Below are 14,441 nucleotides of genomic sequence, written 5' to 3'. Positions count from 1 at the left end.
CCCTCATCATCTCTCACCAGAACTGCTCTAGTTGGTTTCTGACGGATGTCTCTCTTTTCCAATCTTTCCCTTCTCTAATCTGTCCCCATAACATGGCCAAAATATGATGATGTTACACCACTACTCACAGATTCTCATTGGTTCCTTCATTGGATCATAGACCTATAGTTGGAAGTAAGGATTTTTTGATAAACATTTAACAAATGATTTTGGTGGAGGGGGGAACTGGACAGAAAAGTTGAATTTACTTTCTTCATTTTCTCTCCATTCCTTTCTTTATATCTTGCCAATCAACAAAACAATAAATCAAAGCCTGATTTATAGCATTTGCTAATTTCTGAGGCTAATGTCTCACACTGAAAATTGAACAATCAGCTCTCATGAACTTTTATGAGTTGGTTGTGACTTTAGGGATCATCTAGTTCAACCCCCTCTCACTTTTTAGAAGAAAGAATTAAGGGAGCAGATGGGTGGTGCAGTCTATAGGGCATCAGCCCTGGACTCAGGAAGACTTGAGTTTAAATTTGGCCTCAGAAATCTGGCCATGTCATTTAACTCCTGTTGCCAAAAAGGGGAAGGAGAAGGAGAAGAAGGAGGACAGGGACAAGCAGAGGGAGAAGGAGGAAAGAGAGGGAGAGAGAGGAGAGGGAGAGGGAGAAGGAGAAGGGGGAGAAAGGGAGGAGAAGGAGAAAGAGAAGGAGGAGGAGGAGAAGGGGAAGGGGAGAAGGGAGGGGGGAGAGGGAGAAGAGGAAGAGGAAGGAGGAGAGGGAGACAGGTAAAAGGAGAAGGGGAGAAAGGAGAAGGAAAAGGAGAAGGAGAGGGAGAGGGAGATGAGGAGAAGGGGGAGGAGAGGGGGGAGGAGGAGGAGGGGGAGGAGAGGGAGAGAAAGAATTGAGACCCAGAGAAGTTATGTCAGTTCCCCAAACTCAAACAGGCCATAGCTGGAAGGAACTAATTAGAATCTAGGCTGTCAGAGTCACCAGAGCCTAAGACACTGTGTCAGTTTGCCCTATAGGCTCCACTGATGGCAGATTCAAACTCTTTTCACCAGATCCTGTTGCCTTTAGGTTAAAATGACTAGTTCTGAATCATGATCCAATAACCTCTCCTTCACGGACTTTGCTCAGCCTATTCCCACATCCAGAATCTTTTTCTCCTCATTTCAGCCTTTTAGAATCCTTCCCTTCCTTTGAGCCTCAGCTCAGGAGCTGCTTCTTCCACGAAGCCTTCCTTGTCTTTGCCTTTCCACACTCAAAATGTCTCCCCCTCCTCCCCCAAATTGCTGATTCCGTTTCTGTCTTCAGATTTTTGTTCACTCGTTTTCCAGTGGTGCTTGACCCATGGTGGCCCCAATTGGGATTTTCATGGCAGAGCTACCAGAGTGCTTTGCTGTTTCTTTCATTTAACAGATGAGAAAATTGAGGCAAATAGGGTGAAGTGATTTGCTCAGGGTCACACAGCTAGAAAGTCTTTGAGGGCAGGTTTGAACTCAGGTCTTCCTGACTCCAGAAAGTGAGCCACTTACCTGCTTTGGATTTATTCCTCAGAATATGTGTTTTAATCCCTAGTAAGCTCCTTGAAGATGGACCATTTTTATTTTTACAAGATAGGGTCATAGTATTACAGATTTAAAAACAGAGGGGATCTCAGAGGCAATTCTACACAAGAGAAAACTGAGGCCCAGAGAGGTTGACTTACTTTCCAAAGGCCACAGGTAGCCCTGGAGTCAGGAGACCTGAATTCAAATGTGACCTCAAACACTTAATAATTACATAGCTGTGTGACCCTGGGCAAGTCACTTAACCTCATTGCTTTGCAATCCCACCAAAAACAAACAAAAAAGAGTGCAAAGGCCACAGGTAATAAGTATCCAGACTCTCCACCCCCAAATACTGTTCTTTGCATTGTTCTTTCTTCCTAGTGCTGCCATTTCCTGTTCGAAGGCCCCTCCCAGCCCCGACATCCCCTCTTTTGGGGACCCTCTCAGCCCTGATATCCTCCTCTTCTAATGACCCTCCTAGCCCTGACAGCTCCTCTTCTGGGGGCCCTCCCAGCTGTGATGTCCCCTCTTCTGGGGGCCTCCCAGTCCTGACATCCCCTCTTCAATTTTGTCATTCAGATGTTCCACACACTGATATAAGGTGTTGGCCCAGTCAGTCCTCTCCCTCAGCTGACTCCAAGACTCAGACTCTGCTACCCTCTGTTGACAGGTCCTCCTACAAGAGCAGGTACCTTGGCTCACAAAATGTTGGCCTTGCAACAATTGGTCAAGGATGACCAGTGGAGGCCCAGAGAGCAGAGCTGAGCTGTCTGGGGCCAGGCAGGACCCGCAATGGGGCAGGGCTGGCACCCTGAACCCCAGGCCTCTAGTTTTAAGCCCAACATGCTTTCTGCTGCACCAGAACCTGAAAATGTCTCTGAACTGGAGGAGAGCTGGGAGAGGATCTGAGGCAGGGCCTAAGGGCCGTGGTCCAATAACATCTTCTCTACATCTCCCCCTAACCCATGAGGACTGATTCCTATCCCACATAAACAAGGCTAGAGTCTTGTGGAGGCCACACTGGTCATCATAGTTCTCATCTTTTATTTTGGCAAGAAAAGATCCCCCTACCCTGGGCACCCCACAAAAAAGCCGTCTGCTGGCTGAGTACCACCCCAAGGGGGTCACCGGGTCAGAATCCAGCTGAACATCCGTCTGAGGGCAGGGGTCAGAGCCTACGGCAGGAGACCGTGAGGGCCGGAAGGCCAGAGGTCATGGCATCTTGAAGGGTCGAGGAGGAACCTGGGGCTTGGATCCTGGGGTTTCTTGAGGAAGTACCTCAGTATCCATGTAGGCTTGAAGGAGGTCGGAGATCCCGGAGCAGGAGGAGGCTGGGGTCCCTCGGTGACCTTCGGGGTAGGGGCTGAGGGGAGGGAGGGGTGGGGGGAGAGAGGCTCCCACTGGGGCCATTTGGCACAAAATGAAGGGTTTGGGGGTGTGGAATTGGGTGGGGGTGGGGTAGGGAAGCTGCTGGCCATCAAGGCCCGTTGGGTCCCAGGATTCAGTCTGGGTCAACTCCCACCCCCCCCAAAACTTTGCTGGGCTGCATGTGTATATGGGTGCCAGCTCTCAGATGGGGGGCACAGCCCCCGCACTGGTATGCACGCTGAAGTACTCAGGAAAGCCAGGGTGGGGCCTGTGGAGTTGGTAAGGGGGCGGCAGGCCCTCCCCAGCGGGGGCGGGGGGTGGAGAGGCCTGCTTGGCCCTGGTCACCACCCGGCCCCTTGGAGGCTCTGCTGCCGCTGTCTCCTCCACCTGCTTCCCAGCCTGGGGGGAGGGGGAGGGGAAGGTTCGGGGAGGGGAGGGGGATGATCAGTTGATGGTGGGAACTCACAAGAGGGGGGGAGGATATGGTCCCCAAAGTCTCCTCTCCCCCCTCCCTAGGAAAGATCCCTCCCCCCCCCACCCCAGTGGCTCAGTCTGGGAGTGTGAGGAAGTGCCCCTGGCGAGAGGGGAGAGGGGCCAAGTATTCTAAGGGCATGGTTAAGTCATGGGTGATGAATTCAGGGGGTGGGGTTAGGGGTCTAGGGGCCAGGACTGGGGAACGGGGAGGTGGAGGGGGTACTTGGAAGGCTGGGGGAGGAGGGACTCGTGGAGCTGGGGGTGGGGTCCGAAGCAAGGCCAGGACCCAGGATGGGAGGGGTGGAGGTGGGCTCCTGAAGCCTAGGGGGGGAGTCAGTGGGGTCCTGCGTGTGAGGTGGTCAGAGGTCTGTGGGGGTGGGGCAGGGACTGGGGTGAGGTACTCTAGGGGTGGGGCCAGGAGCTGGGAGGGGAGGGGGGCATCCTCAGGGCCTGGGAGGGGGGTCTGAGTGAGCAGCCAGGTCCTCAGGGGGTGGAGCCAGCTCCCAGGGGGAGTAGCTGGGACCCGGATGGCAGAGCTTACGCTGGCCCCTGATGCTGATGGGATGGAGAAGAGCTCCGTGAAGTTGGGGACCGAGTCACTGATGAAAGTCACGTTTCCATAGACATGCTGGGGGAAGGACTTGTCTGCAGGGGCCCCTTCTGGCCCAGGGCCCCCAGCTGAGGCGATCTGGGAGGTTCGCACATGGTAGGGGAAGTTCTTGTTGGCAGCTGAGGGCCTTGTCATGATCTGGGAAGGGTGATGAGAGAGAGAGAGTAGATGATGGGGGAGCAGAGAGAGAAATCGGTAACAAAGAGATGGGGAGCAGAGGGACAGAGGGCAGAGAGATGGAAGGCAGAAGGATGGAGGGCAGAAAGAGATGACAGAGGGATGGGGGCAGAGAGATAGATGGCAGAGGGATGGGGACAGAAGGATGGGGGTAGAGAGATGGGGAGCAGAGGGATGGGGACAGAAGGTTGGGGGATAGAGGAATGGGGGACAGAAGGATGGGGGGCAGAGAAATGGATGGCAGAGGGATGGGGGACAGAAGGGTGAGGGAGAAGAGATAGAAATGACTGGCAGACAGAATACAATGCCACTCCCCATCCCCTCTCCTGTTTCTGTCCTCACCAGAAATACCCCATGGGCATAGAGGTGGATCCCCAACTGAATCCCATTGACGATCTTCTCCCGAGCCCATTTGGGGATGCCAAAGTTAGCAATGAGGGCCATGACAGGAACAGCAAAGAACCTGGTGGGGGGGGTGTATGAACATGGGAGTGAACCCTGACCTCTGCCTACCTCCCGTTCCCTGGCCCCAAGTCCTGCGCCCGTCCCCCAGCACAGTGCCCAAGGTCCCCCCCACCCCCAGTCAGGGCCTCCCAGGCCAGGCCAGGGCTATGGTCTCACCAGAAGATGTCAGAGGCAGAGAAGGTGCCTGGATTAGGAGAGGTCAGAGGTCAGGAGGGGGAGTTTGGAGCAAAGGTCAGGGAACACAGCCATAAACAGGAATCAGAGGGAGTTAGAGGTCAAGGGGACAGAGGGGATTGGAGGTGAGGGCTCAGGGCTTGCAGAGGTCAGGCTGCTGAGGTCCAGACCTCCCTTGAAGCTATAGGACCCTGTTAGACATCTCACCAGAGCGTGTAGGCAGCAAAAAAGGGCCCATAGAATGGTTGTTTCTCAGGGAAGTGCCTCAGGGAGACCAGCACGGCATAACAGAACCACACATAGGCGGCCACCTGGAGGCCGATCAGCCCGTAACCCGCCGGAGATTCGTAGGTGTACAGCACCTGGCCTGGGTCAAAGAACTGGCCCCCGAGGAAGGGGACAGGGAGAGGCTGATGAGACACTGGACTTCAGGGCCCCCCTCTGAATGTTACAGATGAGGAAACTGAGGCACCGAAGTCCAGAAGCCCGAGGGGATTCTCCCAAGATCACTGGGGAGCCAAAAGTCAAAGAGAGCCTCCAAATCCAGTGTTCTTAGTCAGATACAATGACAGAAACAAGTAGTGGTCAGAGAGATGAGAAGACCCAAGTGGCGGGGGGGGGGGGGGGGGGGTAACTAGATGGTGCAGTGGATAGAGCACCAGCCCTGGATGGAGTCAGGAGGACCTAAGTTCAAATCTGACCTCAGCTCAGACACTTAATAATTACCAGCTGTGCATAAGCAAATCACTTAACCCCACTGCAAGACCCAATCCAGTTGCCAGTCACAAAATGTCAGGCTCTGGGGGCACTGTCCTCAACCCTAAGGGGGTGGACACTGGGCTCCATGAATTGAAGGGGGCAGGGACCAGTGCCAAGTCACAACTAATGGACAGGCAAGCCAGGATTAGCTACCTCCCAAGGGCCAGGTCAAGGCAGAAGCCCCCAGTCCACTATGATGTTTCCTTAGGTCAGTCTGCCTTCACAGTGAGTTGCAGAAAGACAAGTGCCCTCCCTCCCCCAAAATCCCCCAAATCAAACCTGATAATGAGAGGCAGAAGCAGAGAGAGTTAGAGAGAGGAAGAAAGTAGAGCCTGAGAAGCTCGGGCCAGGAGAAGGAACAGAGAAGAGAGGGGACCTGGGAGGGGGGCAGAACGGCCTCTTACCTCTGCCTCGTAGATAAGGAGAACCACATGGGTGAGTGTATAAAGTGTCATGTAGACTGAGAGCTTCACTGAGCCTGAATGGCTGATCCGGCCCCTGCGGGGGAGGGAGAAAAGGAGACCGAGACAGAGACAAAGACACAGAGACAGGGAGACATAGAGAGATAGAGATGGGCAGAAACACAGAGACAGACAGAAGAGAAAGAAGAGACAGTCACAGAGACAGGGAGAAGAATGTGGGGGATGGAGAAGAGACCATCAGGAAAAAGGGCCCTGGCCAGCCCCCCCAGCCCCCCAAGCCTGGCTTCCAGGCCCCAGATGTCCCCCACCCCCAACCCCAGGGGGCCTGCTCTCTTCCCCTCCCAGGCACCGTGTCACTGTGAAGCCTTTTCCCAGCAGGATCAGCATCAGTAAGAAGATGAGGAAGCTGACAGAAAACAGCAGTTTGGCTGAGAGGGAGAGAAGGGAGAAAAGGGCTCCCTCAGAGAGGGATCTCCCGGGCTACCCCTGGGTGCCCAGCCCTGGCCAGTTCCATCCTCACCCACGATCTTCAGGCTTTCGTTGCCAATGCCATTGCTGGCATATTGACCCCAGTATATGCAGAAAAACAGGAGGCTGAGGACTGCAAAAGGCAGAGCCAAGTCAGTCGATGTGCATTTATTAAGCTCTGCCGGCATGCTGAGGCCATGCAGAGCCTTGCCTCTTCTAGAAATGGGGAATCGGTCCTTGGGGTCCTGAGGAGACCTTGTCAGTCAAGGTCCACTCCCGTCTCTCTCACCTTCTACTCCTGCCGCTGCCATGAACATCTTGTAGGTCGTGTGAAGCAGCTGTCGGCCTTTCAGCAAGTCTGGGGGCAGGGGGGAGGGGGAGAGGTGTCTGTGGAGCACCCCCCCTAAGGCCACCTCATCCTCTGAGGTCTCCCTCCCCCCCCACCCCGTGTTTGGTGACTTACAGCCAAAATAGCAGGAGAGGAGGAAGATGAAGGTGAAGATGAGGAGGAAGGTCACATCAGTTTCCAGGATTCCTGGAGAGAAGGGGGATCAGGTCAGGCTGCAGCGGGTGGGGGGGCTCCTGCTGCCCTCCCAGACCCAAGGGGTCCAGGTCTCCAGACGCACCAAATTCATCAGCTGAAAAGTGCCGGGTCCAGAAGGACTTGCCGTTGGTCAGCACCATCTCGTACTCCAGCTGCAGCCCATCCCCCTGCGGGGGACAGAGGGGCCTGAGCCAGGGGCCCAGCAGGTGAGGGGACGAGCCGGGGGGCCGGGGCGGGCAGGGCGGCCTTACCCCGCACTTGCTGAGGGCGATGTACCACCATCTCTCGCGCACTGAGCGGAAGCTGCGGCCGCTGGAGCAGCTGAGGGAGCGGACCCCCTCTTCGGACACCACCTGCCGAGGGGAGGCTCAGGGATGGGGGGGCCCCAGTCTGCCTCCCTGCCCCCCTTCTGGCCAACTAGCTGAGGGGAGCCCCCCGAGGGCGGGGGCGCCTCTGCTTTCCTGGGACGCGCGGCTTGGCTCTGGCTCTGCGCCTCCCCGGCCCGGGCCCCATCACTCACCTGGCAGCCGGACCAGGGGTACTGGGTGGTCAGGTTGATCACCTGGTTGTTCTCGGGCCGAATCACCGCCTCCTTGGCCAGGCAGTCCTGGGGGCCGGGGGGGACCGGTGACGCGGCCGCCGCCCCCCCCCCCCCGCCGCCCCGCCGCCCCCCTCCCGGCCCCCTCCCCGCCCCCCGGGCTCCCACCTTGTCTCGGGCCTTGTACACGGCGGGCCACTGGGAGGGGTCGTCGAAGTAGAGGAGGATGTTCTCACAGCACTGGGCCTGGGGAGAGAGGGGGCTGGGGAGGCCGGGCCCGGGCCGGGGCCCGCGGGCACCCCGGCTTGGGGAGAAGGCCGGGGGGCTCACCTCGGGGTAGCGGAACCTGAAGTCCAGGCGGCCGTAGTCCGAGAGGAAGCAGAACCTGGTCAGGAACACCCAGTCCTGGGGGGAGAGGGTCAGTCCCGGGGTGCCTGCGCGCCCCGCCCCGGCCCCGCCCCGCCCCCGGGGGCTCGGCGGCTCGGCGGCCCGGGGCGGGGGGCGGGGCCGGCGGGGCGGGGGAGGGGCCGCGCCCGCGGCTGGGGGGCCGCCCCGGCGCTCACCTCCTTGGAGCTGAGGTTGCCCCGCACGTACTTGCCCCGGGCGCCGGGGGGCAGCGGCAGCAGCAGCGGCGGCAGCAGCAGCAGCAGCAGCGCGGGCGCGCGCGGGGGCTCCATCCTGCTCCCGCTCCGGAGGCTCCGGCGGGGCCGAGCGCGCGCGCGCCCCCGCGCCCGGGCCGCCGCCCCGCCCCCGCCGCCGCCCGGCCCCGCCCCCTCCCCGCCCCCGCCGTAGCCCGGCCCCGCCTCCGCCCCGCCCCCGCCGCCGCCCGGCCCCGCCCCCTCCCCGCCCCCGCCCCCGCCGTAGCCCGGCCCCGCCTCCGCCCCGCCCCGGCCCCGCCCCCGCCGCAGCCCGGCCCCCCGGCCCCCCGGGCTCGCCTCCCGGCCCCCCGGCCCCCCGGCCCCCGGGCTCGCTCGGCTCCGGGCAGGCACCGCCCTCGGCGGACCAGGCGCCCCCCCCCCCGGGACAGTGAGCCCCGGCTCGGGGGGCCGCGGCGGAGGGGCGCCCCGACGCGGCTCCTGCGAATGGGCCGAGGCCACGGACAAGCGCTCCGGGGCGGAATCCGAGCACCCGACGTTTCCCCCAGCTGCCGGCGGCCGACCGGACAAAAAGGGGCAACGTTGGCCGGGGGGCCCGGGGGCCCGGGGGCCGGGGGCGGGCGTCAGGCCACGGTCAGCTCCCGAAGAGCACACCGAAAGGGAAAAAGCCACATACACCAAACCAACTTGAGCGGCTTTTCCGCGGCGGCAGAGCACTGGAAACCGCGGGGCTGCGCCCCTGGGGCCCGCGGCGGCCGCCTGGGCCCTCAGGGCGAGGCTTCCATGGGCCGGCCGAGCGCCCGGAGCGGAACCAGAGCCGGGCCGCAGCCCCGCACACGGGCCCTGGCCCACCTGCCCTCAGCGGCGGCCCGGCCCGGCCCGGCCAGGCCAGGCGGGAAGCACTTGTGACGGTGGGGGCATCCGCGGCCACAGAGGGAGCTACAGATTCTGAATGAGGCCAAAGCCTACTGTTCTCAATTTCAAAACTATTTCACGTATTTTGGGGCCCCCATCTCCTGGCTTTTTTCCTCCCTTTTGATTTGATTCCTTCTTCACAACCTGATTAACACGGCTATGTTTAACATAGTCGTATACGGATTGTATACAGAAGTTGGGGGAGGGGGGACCAAAGGGAAGAAGGGAGAAAAATGGGCACCTCAAAAGCTTACACAAATGATCGTTGGAACATTTGACCCAGCTGCACAGGAACCCCAGTTCTACTGCCAGCGGGCTGTGTGATGTTGGGCAGGTAACTTAACCTCTCTGTAAACTAGAGATACCCGTCTCAGCCCCAGTTACCTCATCAGGCTGGATTGTCAGCAGCACCCCCTGACACAAAACAATTGCCAGCATCCTCTCCTGCCCTCTTTTCCTCAAGTCCTCCTCTGAGATTCTGTTCCCTGCTATGGACTACAGGACTCTGGGCAGGGCCAGTAAGCCAGAAGCTGAGCCAAATATGCACAAAATCGCCAGCACAGCCGGCTGCCTCTGCAAAGTTCACCCGGCCTCAGACCCCACAAGCCTCTCTTCTGGCCTCAGGTCACATTCCCATGGTTCGGCCCTCTCCTCGGGACAAGAACAAATGATTTCGGTTGGGCTTAGTTTCCAGACCCTCCCACACCCAGGACTGTTTTCCATGTCACTCCTTTGCTCCACATTTTAACTCCAGGCTGCATTTGAGGGACCAATCCTGGGCCCAGGCCCACTCCTGGCACTGGAGCTTTCACCTGCTCTGCTTCTGACCTTGGCCTGTTGCCCTGCTGAGTAGGTTCCCTACAGATGTTCCTTATGTAAGCTCACCTGGCCCTCCGGGCTGTCAGCCAATCCTCTCACACTGCCCTAATTAGTTCGCCACCCCCTTCTTCAGAGCAGCTTTTCCAAACCTCCCATGGTTCCTTCTCCAGCTTACCCTTTCCACCAAGACCCTTGCTTCATAAATTACTGGGAAAAAATGGAGGCTGTTAGCTCAGTTCCCTTTCCCCCTCATCTTCCGCCATTCAGATGCCTTTCCCCACTACTTCTGCCTTCCTCTTGTATCACATTAAGGTATGGCTCTTCTGGCCCAGGCAAACCCTCTTACCTACTCCAGCAGGCTGCCCCTCTCCATCACTATCATTTCACCCCAATCTCTCTCCATTGATGGCTTTCCTATTGGCTACAAACACACCCATGTTTTTCCTGTCCTCAGTTGATCTGTTAGCTATAGTCCCATTTCCTCTCCTTTTTGTGGTGAAACTCCTTGAGAAGTCTGTGGATTAACTGGTGCCTTCCCTTGCTTTCCTCTCACTTCCTAACCACTTACAATCCAGTTTCTGACTTTATTCCACCAAAGTTGTTCTCTCCCAAGTTACCAATGATCCTAGTGGCCAAATTCAACAACTTTTTCTCAATCCTCATTCTCGCCCTCTCTGCAGCCTCCGACACTGTGGGTCACTCCTCATCCTCCTCTCTAGGTTTGCTGGCCACCTTCCCTCCCTCTCTCTCTTGATTTTCCCTCTCCAATCATTTCCTGTTTCCCTTGCTAGATCCCCCCCTCAAGCACACCTCAGACCCTCGGTGCCCCCAAGGCTCTGCCTTGAGCCCTCTGCTGTTCCCGCCATTTCACTTGGTGATCACTTGAGTTGCCTGCCCAAAGACGATGGGGGGATTCCCAGATCTTATTCCTCTGGACTCACATCTTGCAACTACCACTACCTATCTCAAATGAGATGACTCAAAGACCCTTTCAACTCAACATGTCCCAAACTTTCTTTTCCCTGCCTCACCTTCCACACTCCCAGGAGTCATCCTGAATTCCTCCTACCCCACTATCCAGGTTGTTACCAAGGCCCTTATCATCTCACCCCTGGACCCTGCAATAGCTGCCTCGCTTTCCCACTCCTGTCTTTTCTCTGTTCAGCCACTAAAGTGATTTCCCTAAAATGAAGGTCTGACCATATCATTCCTTAGTAAACTTTTGGGGCTCCCTATTATCACTAGCACCAAATACAAAATCCTGTCAGACATTCAGAGTCCTTCAGAACCTAACCACTTCCTACCTTTCCAGTCCTCTCACACTTCTCAACTCGTTCTTCTGGATTCAGTGATAACAGCTTCCTGGCTGTCCATGAACAGGAGCCTCTCTGTCTCTTGGCCCTGGGTATTCTCCCCCATTGACTTCTCTCCCAACTACTGACTCTCCCTAAGTCCCAGATAAAATCTCACCATTCACCAGAGGTTGTTCCCAATCCCCTTTCATTCTAGGGCCTGCCCTCTTTTGATCACCCTAATTTATCTTGATATGGCTCATAGGTACACAATTGTTATAGCCCCCCACCAGTAGACTCTGAGCTGCTTGAAGACTGGGAACAAGACAATTGATGGAGTTGCCAGCCTCAGGCCCTGGAAGCTGGCTTCAGACCCTTTGAATTCAATGCCACCTCCTCCTCCTGGGGATGATTTTGGGTCCTTTGCCATCTCCCTCCAGACTCAGGTCCTCCATTCTGTGCCCAGTTAAAGCCAGTTGCTTGCTCTTCTCCTCAGTTCCTCATTCCATCTGCTCTTCCTTCTCCAAATGCCTATGTTCCCCCCCACCCCAACTCTGCTCAAGGGTGAATACCAGTGGGCCACTAGCCCTGACCCTGCCCTGAATCCCTCAGATCCCAGTGCTCCTGGGAATGGGTATGCTGGCATTGCTGTCTCTCCATCCCCCCCCCCCCAGTCTTCCACATGGCGGGCTCTTTGCATATTTTTATTGAAATTATTGAACATGAAAGCACCAAGAGGGAATGGGAGCTAATTTCCCCTGTTCGCTGCCATCTCCCAGAAATGAGAATCCTCTCAACAATGTCCTTTATGGAGGGGGCACGTTGGGGGAGGGCTCCTGCCCTCAGTAGAGCCGCATTCGGGGGAAGGTCCAGGGCTCTGGGCTGCTCCTGGACACAAACCAGGGCACTCCAGGCATTGGGGCAGGGGGGCTGGGGCTCCAGTCCAGGGCTTCAGAGTTGGGGAAGCAAGCAGGTGGGTGGGGAGCTCCTCCAGCTCCCCACTGCCAGGGTGGGGCACATGTTGGTGGGGTAGCAGGCAGCCAGATGCTCTTCAGGACATCAAATGATGTCTGGGGGCCCCAAGTCATCTCTCCACGCTCAGGTCCAAGGGGTGGGGGTGGGGGTGAGGGGGAGGGTACCCACAGGTCCGAGGGCAGCACCAGGCTCTGTGAGTAGGAATATAGGGGAAAATGGTGGGCATTCAGTAACCAGCCTTGCCTCTTCTATGTATACCCTTAAAACACTTTAGCCAGCAACCTCCCATGTCCCTCAGGTGAGAGGGTCTTACCTTCTCAGTGGAAGGTGGGCTTGGGGTGGCCCCCAAGGTAAACACAAGTTCCTTTTTCCCTTTGCTCCTCCTCCTCCTGCTGCTGCTGCTCTCCACCAGGGCTGATGGATCAGGGTGGTCTTGACTCGGGGGCACCATCCTCCACTCCTCCGGGCTTCTAGGCTCTGGGCCTGGCAGGAGGAGCATGAGCATCAAGCAGCTGAGGGTCCCCTGTCCCAACCCAGACCAAAGGGAGTAAAGGAGACTGGCTGGGTGGCCAGGCCTGGACCAAGCATGGGTGGTTGGACGGGGGCGGGGGGGGGAGGGATAGGGAGGGGGGCCCCTTCTCACCTGCTCCCGGCTCCGGCAGGCTCCTGAGGACTTGGCTAAGGTCAGGCAGTTCCCCATAGTGAGCCAGCAGGGCCCTGATGATCTCTGTTCGGGCCTCCTGGACCAGGTTGCGCCTGGGGAAGGCCCCAGGAAGGTGCAGCTGAACTTGAAGCTCCTCCAGCAGTGTGCGAGGGCTGGGGGGTCCCGGGGTGGGCCCTCTGGGAACTTCGTTCTCTTTGCCCTTGGGTGGCAGAGGGGTGGCTTCCTCCGCCCAGGTGGGATTTGGGGATGGCACTGCTGCTGCTGCCGCTACCGCTGCTTCAAGGGCTGGGGCCTCCCCAGGTGGGGGGCTGCTCGCCTCCTGGGTCAGGCCACTCAGCAGCCTGTCCACATTCAGGGATTTTACCTCGTTGCTCAGGAGGCCCCTGTGTGTCCGGCTCAGCCGGCCCTGGGTGATGATCACTGGCTGGACTGCGGGGGGCCCCAGAGTGGGGTCCCCGTGGGCCAGTGGGCACCGAGGCCGAGCCCGGGACGCCGGGGGCCCCCCAGGACCGAGGCCTCGGCTGGCCCTCGCCTGGTTCCGCTCCCGCTTGGTCCTGCGGTGCGGGATGCGGGTCAACCGATCAGCCGGCTGCACTGGTCGGGGGTCCAGCCCCCGGGGCTCCATGGCAGCCTGTGACAGAGCAGGGACAGCATGCTCATGGAGACGGGAACTCTTGGGACCACCCCTTTATCTGTCTGGGGATGAAGGGGGAACTGGAGCAAGAGGGGGCAGGGAAGATCCCATAGGGCAGGGGCCACAGAGGTGAAAGGCGAGGGTGGCAAGGCCAGAGACTGACCAGGCCTGGGCCAGGGGCACCCAGGAGGGGGCAGAGGTCACGGGGGGGGGGGGGGGGGAATAGAAGGGGGTCAGGGCTTAGAGGCTGAGGGGTGGGAGTTAAGGTCAGGGAGGAGGGCCAAGGTCATGGGCTAGGGAATCTGACACAAGGGGAGGTCAGCGTGTAGGGGTCAGAGGTCAGGACTCTGGGCTGGGGAGCTCCGAATTTGGGGTAGTTACGGGGAGGTTCGGGTCGGGAGTCGGCCTTGCGGGGCCAAGGGCAAAGGAGGTCAGAGTTTGGGGGTCCGGGGAGGAGGAGGGGTGGGCCGGGGGGGAGGTTCAGAGAGCCAGGGTGCCGAGGCCCGGGCTCTTCCCCTCCCCACAGGCCGTTCCTACCTCCCCAACCGACCCCCCTCCCTCTCCACGTGACTCGGGGGGCGGGGCCGCTCTCCCGCCCCCGCCATGTGCTCGCGCCCCTCTGCGCAGGCGTGTGGGGGCGGGGCCTCGGGCACGCAGGCGCAGTGCGGGGGCGGGCGAGCACGAGGCGCCGGGGGCACGAGGCCCAGCAGCCCCGCCGCCCCACCCCCACAGCCCCCTTGGGGTGGAGCCTCGGCCGCCCTCCTGCTGCGGGGCGTGGCCCGGAGGGAGGCCTGCCCGCTCCCGAGGAGGGCAGAGGCCTGCCCGCTCCCGAGGAGGGCAGAGGCCGCCGTGCCGATGCTGCCAGGGACCCCGCTGGCTCCGGGCCTCAGTTTCCTCCTCCGTAAAATGAGTGCTGACACTCTCCCCAGTGAAAAAACACGTGTGAGGAAGGCTTTGCAGGCTTCAAAGCACCGTGTAAATGCAGCCGCCGATGGTAAAAATAATAA

At 59.1% G+C, this 14,441-nt stretch overlaps 2 protein-coding genes across 5 annotated transcripts; both read right to left on the bottom strand.

The window, feature by feature from the left end:
* Positions 1-2,718: 2,718 nt before the first annotated feature.
* TMEM145 (transmembrane protein 145) lies at positions 2,719-9,591 on the bottom strand. 4 transcript variants are annotated; one of them, XM_074219379.1, is made up of 15 exons: positions 8,103-8,228; positions 7,870-7,944; positions 7,708-7,785; positions 7,522-7,608; positions 7,253-7,354; positions 7,084-7,168; positions 6,921-6,992; positions 6,747-6,815; positions 6,510-6,590; positions 6,339-6,417; positions 5,972-6,065; positions 5,016-5,188; positions 4,512-4,632; positions 3,924-4,130; positions 2,719-2,903 (listed from the first exon to the last, which is right to left on the bottom strand). In XM_074219379.1, exons 1-15 carry the CDS (start codon positions 8,214-8,216, stop codon positions 2,820-2,822), a joined length of 1,521 nt encoding a protein of 506 aa, XP_074075480.1. In that variant the 5' UTR covers positions 8,217-8,228; the 3' UTR covers positions 2,719-2,819. The 4 variants fall into 4 exon arrangements, with proteins under 4 accessions (XP_074075480.1, XP_074075479.1, XP_074075478.1 ...); XM_074219378.1 differs by lacking the exon at positions 2,719-2,903 and adding an exon at positions 2,910-3,307; XM_074219377.1 differs by lacking the exons at positions 2,719-2,903; positions 8,103-8,228 and adding an exon at positions 9,435-9,591 and having other exon boundaries at positions 3,317-4,130.
* Positions 9,592-11,851: 2,260 nt separating this feature from the next.
* PRR19 (proline rich 19) lies at positions 11,852-14,055 on the bottom strand. The gene is made up of 4 exons (XM_074192681.1): positions 13,972-14,055; positions 12,780-13,431; positions 12,450-12,619; positions 11,852-12,327 (listed from the first exon to the last, which is right to left on the bottom strand). The coding sequence occupies exons 2-4, from the start codon at positions 13,423-13,425 to the stop codon at positions 12,004-12,006; spliced, it is 1,140 nt and encodes a 379-aa protein (XP_074048782.1). The 5' UTR covers positions 13,426-13,431; positions 13,972-14,055; the 3' UTR covers positions 11,852-12,003.
* Between the last annotated feature and the right edge of the window lie 386 nt (positions 14,056-14,441).

This window comes from Macrotis lagotis, chromosome 1, assembly GCF_037893015.1.
Source record: "Macrotis lagotis isolate mMagLag1 chromosome 1, bilby.v1.9.chrom.fasta, whole genome shotgun sequence".
NCBI lineage: Eukaryota > Metazoa > Chordata > Mammalia > Peramelemorphia > Peramelidae > Macrotis > Macrotis lagotis.
Note: the sequence above shows the minus strand (reverse complement) of the source record. Positions and strands in the feature narration are given on the sequence as shown.